This window comes from Ailuropoda melanoleuca, chromosome 4, assembly GCF_002007445.2.
Source record: "Ailuropoda melanoleuca isolate Jingjing chromosome 4, ASM200744v2, whole genome shotgun sequence".
In the NCBI taxonomy this organism is placed as follows: domain Eukaryota; kingdom Metazoa; phylum Chordata; class Mammalia; order Carnivora; family Ursidae; genus Ailuropoda; species Ailuropoda melanoleuca.
The window spans coordinates 138,375,935-138,399,372 of record NC_048221.1 but is presented as its reverse complement, the minus strand read 5'-3'; the positions used below and the strand labels follow the sequence as shown (position 1 = coordinate 138,399,372).

Sequence of the window (23,438 nt, the reverse complement as noted above, 5' to 3'; positions counted from 1 at the left end):
AGGTGAAATTTTTAATTTCAAGGTTATCACTAATAGAGTGAGAGTGGAATCTGGTGGGTGAGGGAGAGAATAAAGAGATAAAACATGGAATTCAAAACAAGAATGTCTATAATACAGAGAAGACCAAGTATCTGTGAAACAAAAAAGAAGGGAACGAATTCATGAAACAGAAGTAATTCATTTTCTTTTGACTAAAGCAATTAAGAGAATTAACAATTCCTTGTAAAGAACAAGCTACACCTTTTTTTTTCTTTTTTTAAATTGCTGTCATATTCTCTATTGTTCATCTTATTTTAAGTTATCCTATCCTTTCCTTTTCAGAGTTAACCGTCTGACAGCCTCAACTCTTGGTGCACAGACTTTATCAGTACTTACTTATGTTTATCAGAAGATTTATTTTGCTTCCACTCCCAGAATATCCCCAGTGAAATGCAAGCCTCTGCCTGAACACATAAACTCCTACACCCTGACCCCAGAGCAGGGGTGAGCGAACTCCAGCCTGCGGGCTGCATCTAGCCTGATGTCACTGTTTTAAAGGGAGGTACAACTGACCTATAATATGGTATTAGCCCCGGGTGTACAACGTAATGATTCGATATACGTACATATTGCAAAATGATCACCGCAGTAAGTCTAGTTAACATCCAAGTGTAAAAAGAACAGCCACCCTTTCCAGTTAAATCTCTGAGAGGTCCGAGGCAGTGCTCACCCAGCTGATGCTTCTCAGTGTAAATCACACTCATCTGAGGGGTGAGTGGTGTCAATCATTCCACAAAACACTTGAGACTTGTTGGTTTAAGATGAAAAGATAACTACAGAAAGTGAGCTATGGTGCTATTTTTCTATGCTACCCAATAGCAAAGCGCTCGCTCTTCAAAACAAAATGATTCCCACTGGGGTATTTGTAAGCATGGCACTTACCTGTAAAACATGAATGACGGTTTTACAGAAAGAAGTACGAATGGCACAACTGTGTAACTTATTGCTATTTGAGTCATTACCCATGTTACAACATCATACAGTAATTTAAGTTGGGGAGGTTCGATGAAATAATGTCTAAAGTTACTTCTCATCTGAAATAAAGAAACGAAAATATTTGCTTTATCTTTCACATTGTTTGTAAAAGCACACTGACCATATCTACTGTTTCAAGGATGAGGAGTGACTGCAAGTCCCACACACGGCTGGCGGATGCCTACAACAGGGCCACCCCTGCGGGAGAAGTTGGGTGGGGGGACGAATATGTATGTGTGTAAAAGATAAGGAGAGAGCAAAACGTGGGAATCCAGGTACAGGACAACGTTTCTGTAGATCTGAAGTTGTATTAAAATTTATTTAAAAAATTAAAAATAAAACTCCTAGAGCTCCTTAAATCATATTTGGTAAAGTATAGTATGTAAATAAAGTTCTGTCTGTTTTCACTTTTTCTACTGCGATGAAATGAGACAACCTTCCTTTTCTTTAAGCTCTATGTTTATGAAAGACAGATGGGTATCATACACTGAGCTTAGGTCAAACATACTAAGAATAAATGGCAACAATGCACATTCTTCTCAAAATAGGTGTTTCTTAATCACTGCTATTTAGACTTTTTTTTAGTTTCAAAAGAAGTCAAAACATTTCAGTTTTGAAATGCACAAACTTAGCCATCTACTGTGTTCTCTGCTTTTCTTGTCTAACATGTTCAGAGGTGAAACGCACCCCGCTATGAGGATGCCCCTGGGTTTTTCAGAAGTGACCTGCTGGATGGTTAATGGTGCTCCCATAGAGAGACCATAACTTCCAGTGGCCGGAACGGATCCCGGCACCCACCACGTCTTGCCCGCCTAGCGGCTGCAGCAGCTACCCCCCCTCTTCCTTCCATCCACCGATGGGAGATCCATTCTCCTGAAGCATGGCTTTCAGTGTTCCATCCCCCTGCTTAAAAACCTCACTTGGCCCCCAGGTATTCAGACAGAATGAGGAATAGGCCTTTTTCCCAGTCTGGTGTTCAAGTTCTTCTGTGACTGCCCTCCTCCCTCCTTCCCCTGCACTTCTTTGCCCTTCCAGAATTATCCACTCTTTAGGTATTCACGATGTCTCTGCTTCAACCAGATTTACTTGTCATTTCCAAACACACCGGGCACTTTCAAACTTGGTTCTGCTAATGTCATTCCCATGCCTAGAACGTCATGTTCCACCCCCATGACACTTCACACACTTTAGAAATAATGTTCATCTTTCAAAGCCCAAATCCAACCAAACTTTCCTAATGAGGCCACCTCAGGTGAACCCTACCAAAAGGATTTCTTTCACCTCGAAACAACTATGTTACTTACTATAAAACCCATAGGGATGTATCACACATGCCTCGTGGTGAACGCATGCACACAGAAGTACATACATTAGTACACACACCTTATGCCCCAATTAGACCACGAATGACCAGAGGGAATGGCCCTTAGTTAATAGTTCTCTGAGATTTCCCTCATATGCACCCCAATGTACGTGAAAACTGAATAAATATCTGCTAGTTTGTTAAACGAAGGCTTCTCACCTGTAGGTGCTCTAAGAAGCCTGTTCAAACACCGTTTCTGTCATGTTACTTTCCTCTGACTGACTTTGGAGGACTGACACTAAATTGTCCTTCTTTGTCCACCCATGTCACCAACCTAACTTCTCAACTGCTTCCCAAAATATTATTCCAGGTTCCAACCACACCAACACTCTGAAGACTGTGTCTTGCTTCTAATATGGCGCCTACCACCCCAGGAATGGCCCATCCACCCTGTCTACACTGTTCGTACTCCACTCTTCATCTAAAAGATGACTCAAAGGTGACAGTTTTCAGGAAACATTTCTAAAATAAGCCTACCCTTCTGATCCTCTTTATTTAACTCAGTTTTAGCTCTCATTCAGAAAATTCTGTCAAGACAATGAACACTTTGTGGGTACCTCCCACGTGCCAAGTCTTCTCCTCAGATGAACCAAGTGTGGAGCCCTCCTGGGAGCACTCAACAAACACGCCAGGCACACACCTCACTTCTGGCCAGGGCCCCAGACACAAGCCCTGCCTGTACAGGGGTCCTCAGCCTCCTTCACCAGGGCAAGGGGACTGCCACCGAAGTACGAAATGGAATTCTGGATACTCACAGCTCGCGCTGCCAATGTCATCACCACTCCTGTTAGAAATGTCAGATAATATCCTGGATACACCCCATGCCAAATGGCCGACAGAATGAACGTCTGGATAGTTGGACTCAAGGAGGCTCGTTCATAACAAACCCTAGAAGCCAGAAAACCACAGAGAGCCAAGAGGAGTGAGTGATTAGTTTAGATAGTCTATAGTGATCGTTCTTTTCTTACCTGACAGGACAGAGGGTAACCAGGAAAACGGCCACCACTTAACATCAGCAGGAACTTGACCTGTGACCTCAGGGAGGTGACAGCTACCAAATACTCCTATTTTTCTAGGAAAATAAGTTTGATTTTCATCTTTTTATATGTAATAGTTAAAATGAGCATTGCCAATGTTTAGAAATCTACACGATTTTCCAAAAAATCTTTAATATTAAAGATATTTTATTTTACATTATTTTTTTAATTTTCTTTAATGACTTTTGTTTAATTAAGAACTTTCAACTGACCTAATAACACTTCTTCCTGGCAAGTCTAGCTGTGCTTAGTCTAAAATTTCTCTGTAATAGGGTAGAGCACTCAGATGAAAATAAGATTTTGCAAAGGTATCAAATTAATTTTTTTTAAGTCATCTCTATGCATGGGGCTCAAACTCACAACCCCGAGATCAAGAGTCACGGCTCCACTGACTGAACCAGCCAGGTTGCCCTCAAATGTGTCAAATTTAAAATACAGCAGTAACAAAATCACACAACAGATTAGCTCAGAGAATCTGCAGCCACTGGGCGACTACAAGATACCACCAAGTGACACTATCGTATGGTGGGTATTTCGAGGGATAAAGGTACTCAACTTGTCACAAAATAAAAGACATTCCCAAAAAAGGCTGCTTGACCCAGAACAGTACTTAGAGCTGTACCGGCACAGGGCGAGATTTCATAGAACAGACCCGAGGTAGGGGAACGGGTCTCACTGGGAACAACGAGGCAGAGTCACTGCAAGTTTCTGTGCGACTTCCTAACTTTGTCTTTTACAGATGTTGCTCTGCTTGCACTGCCTTACCTCCCCCTTGGCCGTGCGACAACTCCGATCACGGGTCCCGGCACCAGCAACGCCCTCTCCCCTCTGTGCCCGAGCCTCGCCTGCTCACGCTCCCTGCCCCTCCTCCTACAGGGAATGGTGCGTGTGGGTGACGCTACTGTGTTTTTAACAAGATCACGGACTCTCTGGCTGCAGGGGTTGGGTCCTTTTGTCGGACTCCTCTTCGTATCCTGTGCCTAACACGCAGAAGCGTCTGTCAGATTGAAATATTTTCACCCTGGAACTGTTCTGGAAAATCTAGGGCATCTGTGTGGTGGTTGTGCAGCTACTTTGTTTTTACTTGAGCACATCCCCAGGGAACGAGAGTAGGACACCGGCGATCTCAGACCCCGGAAAGATGCCGGGGAGGGCGGACTGAGAGACCAGTGAGAGCTGTGCTCACCACTCAGGCCGAAAAGTTCGTACATCTGATGGACTCTCGCTTCGGGAGATGTTAGCAGTGTTTCCTGGTTAATACCAAGGTCACGATGTCACTCAACACACTGTTAATTTAATCAAGACTCTGAACTCAGTGAAGCTCAACTTCAAGCATTAGATGCCACAGCACAGCTAAAGCCTGTTCTTGAAGGAACATACCTTTTGAGCCAAAGAGCTGTCTGAATATTCCAATTATCAAGAAACATCTTGAAACTTGTTGACATCTGAAAAACAAAAGAACTTTTTTCTTTGGCCCACAAAATGATGAAGCTTGAAATATAAGTAATAACATTTTATTGTGCCAAAAATAAGTTACTTGACATTGATGGTATGGTACTGATTTCTTTCCTTAATACTGCTTTTCTGATACAGTAACATCATTGTGTAAGTGTAATTTGTTTATTGTACAGGCCATCTATGACATAAATGGATTTTCATTTTCTCCTATATGTTAGCAGTTATTGGGGTTGTCGTGGAATTATCCCAAAGACATTCCTAACATTTAATGACCTTTCAGTGACCCTTCAATGACTCTTTCACTGGGGACTGGACGTCCCATCAAGCCTCAGTCTCTCAATCCCCTCACCTCCATGCCTCTTCGGCCACCATTTATGGCCACCAGGAACCTTGGCCCCCCCGGAACTACTACCATTTTCCCAGCTTTCCAGCCCTCTCCATGCAAGCCTCTCCCATAAAAGCTTCCCCTTGACCTCGGAGGGAACTTCTGGTCCCCCACCTCTCCTTCTTCCCTCAGTAACTATCTCCTCCTTGCATCTTCACTTCCTTCCCACCATTTAGAGGCCATGGTCCATTATTTACTACTCTCATCAAAATCCTTGATGTGGTCATTTCTTTTTCCTTTTAACTCACCTCCTTGTCAAAATCCCAGCCCCAGATCAACCCTACTTTCCACCTTCCCTACATAACCTCTGAATCCAAGTGCAGAATATCATGCAACACTTGAGACTTCTCCCCTAAATCCATCCTTCTTGATATCAGTTGAGCCCTCAACCTACAAGCAATCCTTGTTTCCCAAGACAGTGTATTCTCCTCTTCCTGAAAACAGCTATTGGATTGAACCATTTTCAACTCTTTTTTTTTTTGGTAAGTTAAAAGCAAGTAAATATCAGCAATTTCCTGAGATCCCAACTAATACTTCAAAAATTCCTCACTTTCTTATCTCTGGTCCTATCACCTCCTCCCATCTTCCTTCTCTCCCTCCCAACAGGTAATTTTACCTCTAACTTTAGTGAGATGATAGAAACCCATCAGACTCCAAATTCTCACATCAAAACTGCGAAGTCAGCTGCCTCCACACTTTCCTTCCTCCATCCCTGGTTCCTCCTCCATGCGGTCAATCCCTGCACTTGTCCCTTTACTCCTCTCTCTCCATCTTCTTAGGGACCTCATGTGTCCATCAGCCTCTCTCTCCCTCTACCATATTTTCACACTGTCTTCAAATACTCTAACTGGAAAACACGTGCCAATCTCTCCATTTTAAAACAAAATTAAACAAAACAAAAATCCCTCCTTCAATCACCTCCTCCCCTCAGCTATGGCCTTATCTCTACCTTCCTTCCCTGTACAGATAATAAATGCCTAAGAGTTGTATAATCTTGCTTTTATGCCTATCCCTCCCTGGAAACTGTTACCAAAATCATCAATAAACTCCCACGTTGTTATGGCTGACGGCACTCCTGAGTCCTCCTCTTACTGCACATCTCAGCAGCGTTTAACGCTGGTCACCACTCCCTCCTCCTGAAAAACTAACTCCTTTATTCTTCACTTTCTGTTATACCATGTGTTCTCAACAAGGGTGATATTGCTCCCAAGATGATAAAAACTGGTCCTAGGGGGCAAAAAAGTCTTACTCTTTTCATGTGTGATTTAGCACGTTTACATATAGTACATACACTGATATACAGTATACGTGGTATTAAATTTCATGGGGGCTGGATTAGGGAAAACATGTCTCAAAGTCTCTGTAGGGTAGCAATAATGAACAGGAAGTTAGAAACACTGCCATATATTCATCACTCAATTTCCATAATTATCAGCTTTTCCTTCCCCTTCCCCATTTTATTACTGACAGTGTTAAGAGAATATCAAAACAAATACCAGACATCTTATTTCACCTGTAAATAGCTCAGAATTTATTGGACTTTTAAAAAACCAAGATCAGGGGCGCCTGGGTGGCACAGCGGTTAAGCCGTCTGCCTTCGGCTCAGGGCATGATCCCGGCGTTATGGGATCGAGCCCCACATCAGGCTCCTCTGCTGTGAGCCTGCTTCTTCCTCTCCCACTCCCCCTGCTTGGTTTCCTCTCTCGCTGGCTGTCTCTATCTCTGTCGAATAAATAAATAAAATCTTTAAAAAAAAAAAAAAGAAGGAGGGACTAGAAGGCAAAATGCAGTGGGTTAAGAATTGACCTGAGGAAAAGAAGATATATAAGAAAAAGGGGAAGAGGAGATAAGGAAGTATGGACATGAGTGCAAGCAACGTTCTCAAGCTATTTGCCTATGACAGAGGGTAAAGAAATAGGGCAGAAGCTAGAATGTAATGAGTGGTTAAGTCATTGTTTTTGTTTTTGTTTTTAAGTATCTCTATTGAGGTNCAACCAAGATCAGACCTAACAAAACTAATTCTTACTCCTTAATATAATCACCTAAGACACCTGTTGTATTCAAATATCGCTGATTGTTCAAAAACGTGTTTTTCCGGTTTGTCTGCTCAATTGGGATCCAAACACGGTGCACACAGTGTGTCTGGCTAAAGCCTCTTTTAACCCGTAACAGCCCCTCTCTGTCCCCCCTTCCCATGTCATTTATTTATTGGGAAAAATTGGGTCATTTGCCTTATAGAATTTTGCACTTCTGGATCTGGTGTTTAACTTACTTCTCTATACTCTACACGCCCTCTAAATTCAGCAAGATCGAGAGACCTAATCAGGTTTAACTATCTCGGCAAGTACTTGAAAGACGTGCTGTATTTCCTATGACATCACATCCATGGGCGCTTAATGACAACTGTCTCACTTTGAGTGAGGAACCTTCAGGAATGCTCAGGTGCACTGGTGGGTCCCGCCGGACCATTCATCTGTCAACCTTTCACCTAAAGTTCTGATAGTTTCTATTGTTGGAATCATTCTCTCAGGCTGGCAAACCGATGTCCCTTTTGGTTTTCCTCTTCTCTCTCTGGCATCTCCTCCTGACCTGCCCTCCTCTACCCAGTCTGCAAGCACAAGTGCCGGGGGCGGGGGTTCTCATCTCTTCTTGGTCTCTCAGTGTTCTCTCACGTCTACTCTTATAGTTTCTCCCAAAACTTGAAATGCTACACGCCAGAAGTTCCCCAGTTAGGATCTCCAGCTCAGATGTTGTGGCTACTTAGTTAAGTCTGAAACCTGAACACACAGTGTCTTTCCTTTCAAACCTATGCCTGTTCTTTGATCCTTCTCCCAGTGAAAGGCATCGCCGTAAAACTGGTCCTGATTCATAACTCATTCTCTCTTGCTGATGCCGATGTAACACCGAGTTCTGCTGAGTCTCTGGAACAGTGCTCCCAGGTGTTTATGTCTCTCCAGCCTCACGGGCACGACCCTGATTCAGGTCACCATCACCTTGGATTAACACAACACCCTCCTAACAGACCACTCTATCCCATGAGGGCAACTCATTCTACCTGATGCAGCCAGATCCTTCCAAACCACAGCTGTGATCACCTCACTTGCCTGCATAAAACCCATTCACAATACTCCACCGCTCTAAACTCTGAAAGTATCTGGGCCTGCCTTCAATTTCTGCAGGCTCACCTGTCACTGCTCCCTACGTTGTGAGCTACACGCCATTTCTCACCCCCTCATGTTGCTCCTCCTCTCCTTAGAGTGCCTGGCACCCTCCTCATCTTCTAGGACTCAGCTTAAGACATTACTTCCTTCAGGACCCCCTCCCTGAGCTATCTCATCTGAGTTGGAGCCTATCTTTTAGCACACATACCCCCTACACCTCTCTGATCACAACCTATTCTTCTGTGCCCCTTTGGCCCCCTCTCTAGATTACGGCTCCATGAGGGTCCAGATCATACCGATCTTACTCACTGGATCCCCAGTGCCTGTGCACATGCCGATGGCCGATAAATACTGGTTCAATGGAAGAATGAGTATTATTAATAAAAAACCTTCAATACCACTCTTGGGACATCACATCATAACACATAAAGGTATGGTACGTAAAATATCACATGGTAACTAACTTGTTAATGATTGACTAACCTCTATTTGTTGAATTCTCAAATTGGAAATCAGGTCCCAACGAGCTGTTCCATTTTCATCATATCCTCTGAAACCAAAGCCTGCAGCATTATTAATAGCATCAGCTGCAGTAAACAAAATGAAAAGACAGTATTAAGAATACATGTAACAACCTACCATGTTCTCCCAGGAGGTATATGTTATCATACACTAGGATCTTTTGAAACATATTTTTCATTCTCATTTTTACCTGATATTATAATAAAATGGGCCTTGATCCAGTTTTTAGGATATGCTAACCGTTTCTAGGATATTCCCTTGTATTTAGGATATGAGCTGTAAAGTTTGTTTCTTCTAGCAGAGGACTCTCATTTTTCGAATTGGTCTTTAACAATAATATCCTCAAGAGGGCGCTCTCCCCGCTGGCTACAGAGTAAGATTCACCTCAACACCTTAACAGTTAAGTCTATTCTCATGCGACTCACCTAACGTCCATGCAAAGTAGTACTTGGGTCTGGCCGCCAAAAGAGAGATATAGAGATAGACGACTTTTGTTGGCCATGAAGCTGTAGCTTGAAAACGCTCATCAATGTTATACTCCACAGGTAACGTTCTAGAGATGGTCAAGTGGAAGAATAAGGAAAGTCCGCAGACTAAGAGCTTCTGAATGACTGCGACCTGAAAGAACAAGATTTCATAACCTTAGGGGTGCCTGGGTGGCTCAGTCCTTAACCGTCTGCCTCGGCTCAGGGCACGATCCTGGCGTTCTGGGATCGAGCCCCACATCCGACTCCTCCACTGGAAGCCTGCTTCTTCCTCTCCCACTCCCCCTGCTTGTGTTCCCTCTCTTGCTGGCTGTCTCCATCTCTGTCAAATAAATAAATAAAATTAAAAAAAAGATTTCATAACCTTAATCTGTATCCCTTTTAATTCATCTGACATACTGCTACCAGATTAATCTTCCTGAATGCAGCATGAACTCTCTAACTCTCCTGGTCAAAAATCATAAGGAATGCTGCGCTCAGCATTGTAAGCCCCCAGGGTCTCACGGTAGGAACATGTATGTCCAGGCTTCTTTCTAACTATTCCCTCTGGATTAGGGCTCAAGTCACACTAGAAACCTCAGTTTGTGTTTTCAAAGCCTTAGTTTAAAAAAAATACCTGAAAGCAAACACAGGTGTGTAGGTGTGAATACACAAAAATATTCACTCACATGAATAACTTCTGGGAGTGGATTTCATATTATACACACACACACACACACACACACACACACGCACGCACGGCTTATCTTTCCATTGTGATTTTCTCTATGTTTTCCAAATGCTATGTGTATTTCATGGACATTGTTTTTACAATAAACAATTAAATGCATCTCTTTAAATCTGAAAGCTCTCTAATGCAATTTTTGTCACAAATGATAAAACCAAAAGAACTACACACCCAAGAAAACAAAAAGATTTGCATAAAAGACTCTGGTGGGAGAAATAAAAAAAGGCCATTCTTTCCTATATGCCGGTAAGGTTAAATCACCTTAAAAGAATCCAACTCATGGTGCTTTTGTATTTTTAGTAGGCCAGAATATTTCAATCTGACTCAGTGTAGGGGAGATTATAGCACCTGCCAAGGGAAGGGAACAGGTGGAAGAAAGGAAAGGTTGCATCCAGGTAATGGAACATAACAAAATACTTGGATTTTGAGTGTCCTGCATAGTAATAAAACAATATTAAAATTAACTGATCTGCAAATGAATATTCATATTTTCACACTTTCTCTAACAGTGCTGAAAGAAGGGCTCAAAGGCAAGAGTCAAAGCACATGTCAGATTCACTTCATTTCTGAAAAAGCTGCATTTGCTCTCAGGCCGCTCGGTAGAAGATATTCAAGCACTTGAGGACTTTTTGCTGCAGCCCTCCTTCTCATTTTCCTCCACGTTTTTTAAAGCTTTCTCCAGTATGGTAAGGCTACCTTTTCTTCACCCCTCCCCAAAATATCTAAGCTTTACATTTGAGAAGAACAGGTAATTAGAGAAAAATTTTAATTATAAAGAAAGTGAGATGAGACAAATGGCCTCACATATTAACCTAAAAATTGGTTGTATCATCTTGGAGACACAATGAGCAATGTTGTGGCCATTAGACTAGACACACAAGTTTCCAAGTCTCAGTTTAAAAACAAAAATTAAAGTAGCACACACCTGATCTCAACTACCGGATGGCCCACACATCCATGAGAATACCCACAAAGGCTTGGGCAATGAGGGATCAGGTAGCTCGGAAGGCAGGAGGGGGGCCTAAACCTGGGAGGCCAGGCGTGACCCCTGGTTCCCACAGCCTCCCTGCTTAGTAAGGGGGCACTCGTCCACCATGCCAGCAGGAGACCAGAAATTAACTCTCGGAGAAGCTGAACCAGAGAAGATCCAGGCTTAGGGACATGGATGCAGAGTAGGGGGCTGGGTAAGCGCCGGAATGAAAACGTGGACACTCTGGATGAAGTCTGCATCCTGAGAGGTGGGATCCTCAGCCCTTGTGCCCGGCCAGCTCCAGAAACCAGCAGTCAAGTCTGTATCTACCTCGTAAGATGGCAGAAGACTGGAGGATCCTTCACTAAGAAGGTAAGCAGCCCCAGAGAAAAGTCCTGCAGATGTCATGGCAGAGATGGACAAGTGTCCCCCAGGAGCCACCCTCCCCTTCTTGCACAACGATGGAATTTTTATCTGGGCACATCTAGCTGAAGACCACACGTGACAGCCCCTCACAGCTGGGTGTAGCCACGTGGCCCATGCGATGTTAGCTCAAGTACTGAAGCCACTGGCTACCTGACTGTCCTACTTCGGATCCTAAGGGTCCACACAGTCCACTGATGTACAAAGAGCTTCCAAATGCCTTTCAGTGATTTGTAAATAACTATCACTCTGTGTGAACTTCACACATATGGTATTTAAACTGAAAATGTAGTGAAACAGTGAAATAATGGATTAAGAGTATTTGCCATTGCCAACAACCTCTGATTTACAATGTCTACAACCCAAAAGAGGAAAAGTGACATTTTTATAAGAGTGAATCCCATAAAAATTCAGTGAGGTGACAGACTATATAAATTTGTATTATTCTTTGTTGGGTTTGATTTACTGCTACTCAGAAGTTTATACCACTTGAAATTTTTCAAATATTTTATGACATTATGTCCAGTACACCTTGATTCCTAGCTTTTAATCCTCTTTCCAGTATTCCAAAATAAGATTCTGGAATATTGAAGCTATCTATATTAATCCTTTCCTTCTCCTGTGGCAGTGAGACCTCTAAGGGGTTAAGTGGTCAGCCTGGAGACACCAAATAGTCAATGGAAGAGATCTGAATGTACCTGATTTCAAGTCTGAAATTCAAGCCCATATGATATGGCATTTATAAATTAACATTTAGCCAGTAATAGAAAGTATGAAGACAAAAGCACAGAGAGTCACATGGCAGAAAAGAGATAAAAGAAGAGCTTTTGTGAATGGGTGCACATTGCCTCACTCACGCTTCATTTTACGATAACTTAGAAAGGAAGGTGATCCTTTGCTCCAAGCCCCACATTCAGAAAAAACCTACTAGCCCCCTTTTTTGTCTCACAGACTTTTTATCACCCTATTTCTCACGGGACTTTTAGATTCTACCAGATCAAATCCAACAGAAACTCTGCCTACACAAAGCCTCAGAGCCTTTCTTGATAAAGGAGCCAGCAGTTCAAACGAAATAAAGCTTATGTTCAGTTGTGAGGCAATCTAGCACGGACTTCGTAGTCAGACTGCCTGGTTTTGAATTCCAGTTCTCCTGCTGCCAACCTGGGACATGTCGGTCAAATCACATAGGCCTGGTTTCCTCATCTGCTAAGTGGTGAGAGTAGCAGTGCCTACCTTGTGTTGTGAGCGCTGAGAGAGTAACTGTGAGCTCTCCCCAGCAGGGCTGGGCACACGTGGGAAGTGCTATCCAAGGGTTAGCTAGGGTTAACTTTTTTATTGTGGGAAGTCGGGAAAACTTTTATGGACAGGGTGATATTTGATGTAGGCCTTTAAAGAGGAGTAAGATTTCAGCTGGCGATGACCAGAGTCTGAGGGAAGTCAGGGGAGGAGAAGAGAACACTTTGAAAGCTGGAACATGAAGTGTAGGGAAGGTAGAAGCCTAGGAAATTAGGTTGGGTCAGTTCTGCGCAAATGACTTTCTTATAAAATAAAGCACCATTTTCACTCAGGTACTCGGCACTGTTGCTGCTTTTTTTTTTTTTTTTTTAAGATTTTGTTTATTTATTTGAGGGAGAGGAGGGGGATAGAGGGAGCACGAGCAGGGCGAGGGGCAGAGGGAGAAGCAGACTCCCCGCTGAGCAGGGAGGATGCGGGGCTCCATCCCTGGACCCTGGGATCATGACCTAAGCTGAAGCAGACACTTCACCAACAGAGCCACCCGGGCGCCCCCCAGCACCGCTTAAGTAAACTTAGCTTTGCTCTGTGGTGATGACTGTACCGCTACTAGGCATCACTACTAGCTGCAGTGTGAAGCGTCATTTATTTTAAAAATCGTTTCAAGGTCACAGTAAGTTCAAACCTTGAAGACATTAGTATCCTGAAACAAACAACATTACGCAACATACGTCGTCGAGGCTCCCGTTGGCCTCAGGAGCTTACGTTCGGAGACGGCTCTGCTCTCTCGCACGGCAGGCCGTCTTTCCCACTTGCGCCCGGCTGTGCCCCGCGGTGCGCCCGGCCCTCGATGAAGGTGATGTAGTCCCTGTAGGAGCAGAGTGGCCCGGCCAGGATGCCCATGAAGTTGCAGGTGTAGCTCAGGTACTCCAGGAGGCTCGGCATGCGCCTGCGGGCAAAACACACGTGGCTTCTGACACTCCGCCAGGAATCCTTGGCTCCCACTGCGCTGCTCTTCCCGTTTCCTCCGCAAAACAAGCTTTGATTTTCATCTGCAGTCGTATGTTGGGAATTCAAAAGCGAGGATGCGGTAACGCTCAATAGCATTTCTGGGTAAGAGCGTCTCCACCCAGATCTTTGTGCGCAGCTCCAAGGGCTGCTCCTGAATTTCTCCATCGTAAAACAAACCTGAGCTGGGCAAGGGACGGCATAAAGAATCATCCCCTACCAGTTTGTCATTCACTCGCCCAACAAATCCACGTGAGCACCGACTACATGCCCACACGCTCCAGGGTCAGAGACGCTGCAGGAAACAAAGAGCAACATTCTGCATTCACAGAGCTCACATAACAGATGCGGAAAGCAGATAATTGAAAAATATGTATGAAATATTTTCAGACGTGTGAAGTACTACAAGGATAAAAGGTTATTATTATTATTATTATTATTATTATTACATTAACAAGCCAAAGGACTCTTCTAAGGCAACAGCTGAGCAGAGACGGGAAGGCAGTGAGACAGGGAGCTATGTGAGTAACTGGGACAAGGATTCTGGGCAGAAGGAACAGTGAGTGCGAAATCCCTGAGATGGGGCATGTCCAACAGCAGGGAGGCCAGTGTTGCTGAACCAGGGAAAGAGGAGAAAAATCGGAGAGAACTGAGGTAAGATCATCTAGGGCTGCCTTATAAGCCGTGGTAGGAACTTTGACCCTTATTCTGAATGCAGTGAAAAAGTACAGTAGGGTTTTCAAAAGACCTATGTTTCCAAAGAATCCCTCTGGCCTGAGTGTGGACAGGACAAGGGTGGACGTCGGAAGGCCAGCCGGGAAGTCACTGAGATCTCCAGGTAGGAGGTGACAGTGGCCGGGAGCAGTGGTGGCAGCAGCCCCTGCTACCGCTGGTAGGACTGGAGGTTTGCCCACAGACTGGATGTGGGTCCGAGAGAGAAAGGAATGAAGGATGCCTTGCAACATTTGTCATTAACTGCTTTGAGGTCTGTCCAGATGGCACATGGCATCTGAAGTTTATGAAGCTTTCTAGTCCTAAATGCAGGGAACTGGGTAAAAAATACTTAAAACACAGGAACCTATGTAGACCGTATACATTATCATATAGATGAATTAACAGTCTATGTCTTTATTTTCTTTTTCTATTTTTTTTTTTAGAGAGAGAGAGAGAGAGCACATGCGCACAAGCATGCGAGACAGACAGTGGGGGAGGGGCAGGGAGGGAGAGAATCTTAAATAGGCTCCATACTGACCATAGGGCCCACGGTGGGTCTCATACTCACGACCCTGAGATCATGACCTGAGCCAAAATCAACAGTCAGACACTTAACTGACTGAGCTACCCAGGTGCCCCTTATTTATTTTCTACCAACAGTTCCATTTACTAAGTCAGCTTCCCACTGACAACTATAAACTCTCATAAATAGAACAACTCCACCTGAGGATGGGAAGCAGGCTTCTGGAAGATGTTACGATGCTTCCTTCCTCTCTGAGAAGTGGTTTCCTTAAAAAGCACAAACCTTCTCTGTGGCCAAGAGAAGCTGACAGACGCCCTAATATGTATCTTTATGAAAACAATAAAAAAGAAAACAGTGCTTCCTGTCCATCTGATACTAGCTACACCACTTAGCCAAAACTCCTTTTTTTAGATTTTTCCAGAATTATTCTTCTACATTTAAAAGCGCTTTGAGCCTTACATATTTTCTCCTGAAGGCTCAAAATTGAGGAGAGAAAAATGTTGCTGGCAGATTTTCTCTTGCATTTTTTTCCATAACGCTGAAACAGAATGCGTTCTCACTGCTTCAGACGCTGGGGTAAGCGCCTCCCATCAGAGCCACGACAGAACTTCTGTGCTCCCGTGACAGAGCTCCACCTCAACACCAATTATTTCAAGCCCCCAAACAATGTCAGGTTATCAAGGCACAGCCCAGTCCTACCAAGTCAAACTATGTATCACAATTTGCAAGGACAGGAGATAACTCTGAACCATGAAATTCGCTGAAGTAATTTCTGGCTCAACTGTCCTATCAAGTGACAAGTCATTTCAGGTACTAAGTAGATAATTATAATGTTTGTTATTGAAATGAGAACCAAGTACAACTGTAATGCTTCATTTATGACATTAAGTGAAAGAATCATCCATTCATTCCATAAATATTTATTTGGGATCAACTCCACATTGTCCTAGGTTTGAGTTTCTCACTCTCAGCGTTACGGACTTTTTTCGGACAATACTCCTCTGTCGTAGGGGGCTGTCCTGGGCACTGGGGACGCTTAGCAGCATCCTGGCTTCCACCTACTAGAGGTCAGCAGCATCTCCCCCCTCCACTGTGACAACCAGAAATGTCTCCTGGGGGGGGCACAAGCACCCTCAGTGGTGAGCTGCTACTGAGGTGATGAGGACAGAATGATAAATGGGCCAAAGTTCTAGTTCTATCCTCACAGAGTTTACATTAGGAAGATAGAGAGAGGGACAATCAAAATAAATATATAACTTCAGACTGATATATGTTGTGAAGAAAAGTCAAGCAGGGCCAAGGGACAGAGAGTGACAGCAGGAAAGGGGGGTTTCTGACAAGGAGGTCTGTGCAGTTACGAGCAGTAGAGCTACTAACTCTTGTCAGGCCTTGTACCTGGTGGTCCTAAGTGGTTAGTCTGCTCCCAGTTAACTACAGGAGGAGCCACTGTGGGGTTTCCCTCCGATGAGGGGAAGAATATAATCCAACACACATTACAAAGACCTCCGGCTGCTGAGTGGAAGGTAGACCATGGGGGGAAGGAGGACAGGAATCTGAGCCATGCTCGGGAGGCTGTTCCAGGAGACCAAGGAGAGAGCGAGGGTCCGGCTGGGGTGATCTCAGTGGGAATGGTGAGAAGCCAGTCACATCAGGGATGGTCAGATGTCAGGGTCACATGAGAGACAGGTCTCCAAGGAAGAGTGAACTTGCCGGTGAAGTGGATTTGCAGTAAGAACTCGTGACTTTGCCCAAGTTTTTGCCATAAGGCACTAGTGACAAATGGTGCCACTGTGAACTAAGTGGGTAGTGGGCTGGGGAGAGGGAAGAGGGAGCCAGAACTCAGGAGTTCTATTTGGAACATGTTCTATCTGAGACGTCTACACAGATCCACGCTGGGATGCTGAAATGGCAGTTGGCTACGAGGCTGGAGCTCAGGAGACAGGTGTTACAGGAGGGCAGTTACGAGACCTCAAATACGCGGACAGTATTTAGGGGCCATGGACTGCACGTGATCCCCAGAGAAGACGGAGATGTCTAAGGGTGTGCCTCAGAGCCCACGAATATTTAGTGGTGAGCCTCAGAGGGGCAGGATTCAGCAAAGAAGACAGAAGGAAACAGCCAGGGAGGCAGGAAGAAAACCAGGAGGATGGTGTCCCGGAAGATGAGAGAGGAAGGAATCTCGGGGTCCGAGTGGTGCGCTGGGTCGGACCGTGCTGAGATGCTGAGCTGCACGCAAACCGAGGCTGACTATTACACCCACCGAGACTAAGGGTTCCCTTGAAGCATGCTGTCAGACCAGGGGTGGGCACAAACCCAACCGCAGGGGGCTGAGGAGGGAATGGGGCTGAGGAAGGGAGACGGTGACACATCTTTCACAGAGCTTTGCTCTAAAGCCTGCAGAGTAATGGGCAGGGAGCTCGAAAGGAAAGTGAGGTATAGGTGTGTCTCCTCTCAGTTAGCGGGAAAAGATGGAGAAATGCTGAATGACCATGCAAGGGATGGGACAACTGAAGAAGCAAAATCCTCACATTAAAGAGAAGCAGCTGGATTCAGTGAGAAGTGAGAAGCTGGCGTCAGACTGGATGACGGACAGTGATCCTTGGTATGGGACTGAAAGTGGAGTATTTTGTTACAGATACAGGCAGTCTGGTAGCAAAATGAGGTAGCGCTGCCTTTCTTTTCTCCAAGAAACAAACTCTGCCGCCATCCTAAGTGAGTGCAGGGAGGGAGCTCTGGACATCTGAGGAAGGAGAATACACAAGCTCCGGGGAGGGGGGGAGGAGCAGACAGGACGGATGCAGCCGAACTCCTGGCAACACTAAGATCATGATTTTAAATTTGCGGTAACCCACTCAAAACAGGTCCAATCAGCAGCGAATGTTTTTCCACTCTGCTTTCTTCTACTGTTTAGACAGGCGGAGAGTCAAATTTAATAGGGTTTGGGGTTTTGCCAGGTAGGTATGTGCGAGGGAAAGGCAGGAACGAGGGTTGAGTGTCTCCTGATGAGAGGTTATAGGGATGGGCAAAGGACGCCTAAAGATCACAGTACCCAGATCGAAGTAATCTCTCACCGACTAAGTATAGTCAAGTGTATATTTACTGATATGTAAGTACTGACTACACAAACATCAAAATAGAATAATCTTAAAGATGGGGAACATATAAGAAGATTCCCAAGACATGGTTCCTAAAGTGAACACTCAGGGTGGGGTCTATCTACTGCCACAAACTTAACCTCATGCTTCTGAAGCCACGCATCTATTAGTTCTAGATTTACAGAAAACAACAGGCTTCCTCAGAATTTTTCTTTAGGTAAAATGAGTATTTGCTCTCTTATTGTATTAGATTCAGATAGAGCCTTCCAAGAAATTAAGCTATTCCTTAGATTAGTCAACACAGCACTATCATAAATAAGTAGAAACCTACCCAGAAGGAATTCCTCAAATAATATCAAGACGATCTTACTGGTTCTTCATTATTTCAAAACATGGCATCTACGTGCTGTATTAACGTATCTTAGCCCAGTACCTGCCATCAAGTTATCGATCTATAAATGGAAGTGGCGATTATCACTCATTACTATATGGCAGACATGAAGACTGTCTTCAGGGCACTCAGAAAATCATAGAAGAGACAGAAAATTTAGTAATATCCGCATGTTACAAAAGAGGAGCATACTGTAGGCTGATATATCCAAGGTACCATGGGAGCCTTACAGGGGACAGGTAGCCTAGCCTAGCAAGATTCGGTGGCAGGTCGGTGTGTGGAGGGAGGAAGTCTGGTTTTCCGGAAGTCAGTACCTCCAGTAGGATGAGTAAGCCTCAGCCATGAGAGTATAGTGCATTCCAGGCAGAGACCGCATGAACCATGGCAGGACACAATAAGAGGGCACGTACCTTACAGCTAAACCTCTCTGTGATGAAGTTAGTTCTTCATCCTTTCGAAACATCCCTGAAAAATAAAAACAGATACTTTAACCAGTTATGGTTTCCTCCAAGGAAAGAATGGCGTTTTTCCCCATTCACACTTCCACCACTTTTCTCATTGAAAATTCAAGCTATAATCCCAATTTTGGAATAACTGGTTCCTTTCTTTCTCATTGCAATATAGGTTCAATCATGTCAAAGGACCATCATGTAACCCAACATGTCTAGGTCTGTAGGAGATAAATAGCACACATCGGGGCACAAATCCGACTCTTCTCTAGAGGAAATTATTATTAACTTAAAAATTCCCAAATGCTAGCATTTTTATAGCAAACACTATGACTTTCAAAAGGGGGCATTAAGATGTTTCTATTATTAGATGATTTAAATCACTAACCAGTATTATGGGCTAGAAGCTCAACATAAAGCAAGGAATGATTTCCTTCTCTCTCTCTAAGGAATGAAAACTGTACTCATATACCTTTTCCATCCATTTCTTTACCTTCTCTCCCCAAAGAGGAGGATATGATTTACGATTACACATCAACTTACCAGATTTTAAGCCAAATTTAAAGACCAAAGGAGGACAAAATTAAGAGGAAAACAATATACTTAAAAATTATTTGTAGGTCTTCCATAGCAGAGGGAACAGGATGGGTGATCTATACAGTGGGACTAAAAGCCCGGTGCAAGAAGGTCCCTAGGCCACTACGAATGATGGGTCTGAAGGGAATGCTCCTCCAGTCTGTGAAGAAACCAGAGTCAAACTCGTGACTCACAGCCCAGACTGTCAGCATTTCCTAAGGCAAGGTGTCCATTCACTGAAGATATAAAATACGAATATATAAATATTTATGCTAAAAAAATGTCACTGTGTGTATGTATTATATATTAAGGGATAAGGGGCACGGGGAAAACATTCGAATACTAATAAAAATGTAACACAGAGATAAATCAGGGACTAGTAACACTTGATTTAGATCAAATGTCTATTTCCTCTATATTTTAAATTGCCACTAATTTGGGTCCAATGACAGGATCCCATTCTTTTACTCTGTTTTACGCTCTGGATCAAGTGTAAAATTGAGATGAAACACTGCAGAAAAATAAATACACTTCAATGAACCTACTCAGAGTTAAAGATTCCCCTCTCTGACCTCCCTGATTACAAAGCAGAAAGTTAGGGTCATATCTCAGGTGAAAGTACATTTGAACAGGATTTCTTTCAGTGACGAAGAATTAATTTCTAAATTCTTACCATCATGAATTTCATAAGCCAAACTAGTGATCTTCTGGGTAATTATCATCATTGGGCTGTGACAAAATAAAAAACAAGTATTTAAAAGCAGAAACTTAAAATAATACTTATGATATGAAAAAGGGTTTATTCTGCTTACACAACTACAAAATGCTGGCATTTTTTAACATACAAAAGACCTCAGAGGGATTTCAAAGAGCTGGTCCAGGGGCTGCTGTGTTTGGGGAAGGTATAGGGGCTGTGGGATCAAGGCCTTCTCCCTTGCTTTAAAAAAGCAGGAAGGAAGGAAGAGAGGGAGGGAGGGAAGACAAGACAAGAGAAGGGAAGAGAAGGAGGCAGGCAGAGAGAGAGAGACAGAGAGAGAGGGAGAAACGCCGCTCCTGCTCCACGGAGACCCCGTGAGCAGCGCCACCCACCGCCCCCTCACTTCGCGCTGGAACATGCGGCCAGAGGAAGGAGCACCCAGGCATCAGGCGTGGCCCCGGTTTCCTGAGTTTGACTTTTCAACACACCATGCTGCTTTTTGCCTCAGCTGACCTAAAGGTGGAAAGTGAGTTGGGAGAAGAGGAATAGATGGAAAATTAAAAGAGGTTGGGTGAGAAATGTAGAACAGAACAGAAGGGATGGGGGAGGAAGAAAGAGGACAGTGTCCGTCTAGCTGGTCTGGGACCCCGGGGCTAAAGGCCTGTGAGGGCCATCCTAGGGACAGCACAAAAGCACCCTTTAAAGAGGGCTCCTAGTCATGTCACAATTAAGAAAATGAAATCTTTTCTCCATATTTTATAATCTTTAATTGAATGGATAACTTGGAAAGATAAATAAATCCACATCAGAAAGCCACCAGGATACACGTTTATCCTTTATTATAGACATTCATATTACAGAACAATTAACCACAAGGTATTTATTTATATTTTTGGAATTTCACTAAAACCAGGAAACCCTGTTCTGCCTACAGGTAGGGTGTGAGCTCTACCTGCTTGGAATCCGCACGGCCTGCATGGCACAGCCAAGGCCTTCAGGACAGGCCAGCCATGCTGCCAGCAAGCGGCAGGAGGAAGCTCAGACCCCACCATAGAGACCCTGTGCTCTTCCACCTTCTCCACTGCACAGAACACGAGTGATCAGTGTCCATTCCACCTCTGGTCAAACATGAGCATCCTTCAACACGTAAAGAAAGGAGGACGCCGTCAGGGGCAATGAGACACACAGACCCAGGCCCCTGAGAACCCACAGCTCATTCTCCTCAGCCAGCAGGCAAGATCTCTCTCTCTCACACACACACAAAACCTATCAGATGACAACTGCTCTCAAACTCAGTGCATAAGGGAGGAGATTCCCCTTGGGTTCCCTTAGAAGTCAGTTCTTCCTTTTACACCACTCTCTCTCAGGAAATGATCCCTCAGCCCACCTGTCCCCCAGGCTGCCGTGAACACCCAGGTGCAGTGTTAGCTTGCAGGATGTTTCACATGCCTCTGAGGTTTGTAAAAATAATGATTCCCACTTCCCTGGGGGCAAGAATCACTTTTCTCATCTTGCCTCATTCGCTTCATAGTTTAGCTCACCGAAGAATTACAAAATACTCTTCTGTTCTAAATTCTAACATTTTTTCCTCAAAACATAATAAAAACGACTGATCAAATAATGAAGTTTATCAACTCAGTGACATACTAAACTGTTAGGTACATATATCTAAGATGTTCCAAAAATGCAAATATGTGCTGACTGCATGCCCTCCTTGTGCCCCGGGCATCCCGACACCCCAGGCAATTCCTACACTAACAGGTGTGCAGGCCGCAGGATGGCTCCTGGAAGTGACTGGGCTGGGAGAACGGGTCGTGTGAGGCTGTGCTGTTCCATCCGAGAATCACGCTTCCTAACAGGGATGGAAAGGATGCAGGGAGCAGAGCTGAATGCTCCAGAGTCTTTCCACATGTGGCTCTGCCCCCTTAGACCACTCTTTCTGGAACTGTTTTGCAAGGACAGCTCCTTCTTCAAGTCCCAGCTGAGAAGTCACTTGGTACTAGAGACCCACGGGAAAGTTCCACCTCACGTAGCCCCTCAGCCACCATGCCCACGCCTGCCCTTCATTTAACCTTAGCTTGTTTGCTTCCTTCCAAGTATTTTCAGGTTCATGGGTGTTTTCATTTATCCAATTACAGTGGCTGTTTTAAAATCTCTTTCCTTTCTAGAAAGCCCATGAAGTAAGGAACCAACAGTCCTCTTCACCACTGAATCCCCAGTGCCTCACTCAAGATAATGGGCTAAAGAAATATTTAATAAGTGCAAATAAACGGACTCTTCTAAGTGTCCAGTCAAGACCTCTTACTCCTTCTACAGGCTGATCAAACTCCCTCCCTCTTGTCCATTCTCATCTGTGCTTGAAAGCATTTTCCATACCGTTGTGTGATTTTTTTGTTTACTTTCCTATCACCACAAAAGTCATGGGCTACTGAACACCAGGAACACTGCCTTATTTATCTCTATACCTTCGATACTCGGCACATACATGGGCTCAGAGAACCAACTGGTTTGCAAAAACATCTCAACATCTTTTTGATGCGGTGATCATTAGCCCTGAATATTCCCTTCGGTTTTAAATGGCTGGCGGTTCTGCTGCCTCTGATCTAACCTGTCATGGGGTGGGGGCAAGGGGTGGCAAATGTGAGAGTAAAATGCTAAAAGGCAGAATTACTACAGAGAGACTCCGAAGGAGTAAGTTACAAATGAAAGTAAGACAGTACTAAAGTGAAAGGTTCAGCAAGGCACGAACAGATTAATGAGAGCTCAGAAAAGGAAACCAGAGGGAAAATGGACAGATGAGTCCAATACAGGCATGTGCACGACCAGGAAACAACAGAGCGATGGGGAAAGAGAACCAACCTCACCTCACTACAGCTGAACCCAGGGTGCAAAGAAAACACTTCTAAATTAAGACAACTCCACTGTTCTCAAAGAGAGTACCTGCAGTGGGTCTTAACAGTGCACCTTGTTCATAAGCACTTGTTTCAGTGACTCAGACATTATTTCACCTACACCTTTACTGGCATTTTAACTACCTATTGACTTTGTATCTGGCAGAGCCTCGCAGAGCTAATCACTTCCCAGGTCCTACGAAGTCTGAGATCACTGGATGTGAATCAGAAAGGCCCTCTGGCTTCCCCCAGGGTGGAATCCGAGGGATGGAGGAGGAAGGGGAGGTGGATGGCTTCTGAACCTCCCCCGAGTGAG

The 23,438-nt window shown here is 44.3% G+C and overlaps 1 protein-coding gene across 3 annotated transcripts in view; it reads right to left on the bottom strand.

The window, feature by feature from the left end:
* MBOAT2 (membrane bound O-acyltransferase domain containing 2) overlaps window positions 1-23,438 on the bottom strand; it is a 127,502-nt gene that overhangs the window by 6,849 nt on the left and 97,215 nt on the right. For all 3 annotated transcript variants that reach the window (XM_034659944.1, XM_034659946.1, XM_034659945.1), the window contains 8 exons: window positions 20,208-20,263; window positions 18,920-18,974; window positions 13,544-13,727; window positions 9,366-9,558; window positions 8,902-9,005; window positions 4,795-4,859; window positions 3,133-3,265; window positions 922-1,073 (listed from right to left, as the gene is read on the bottom strand). In XM_034659944.1, coding sequence (XP_034515835.1) covers window positions 922-1,073; window positions 3,133-3,265; window positions 4,795-4,859; window positions 8,902-9,005; window positions 9,366-9,558; window positions 13,544-13,727; window positions 18,920-18,974; window positions 20,208-20,263 — 942 coding nt within the window. The remainder of the gene's footprint in view (window positions 1-921; window positions 1,074-3,132; window positions 3,266-4,794; window positions 4,860-8,901; window positions 9,006-9,365; window positions 9,559-13,543; window positions 13,728-18,919; window positions 18,975-20,207; window positions 20,264-23,438) is intronic.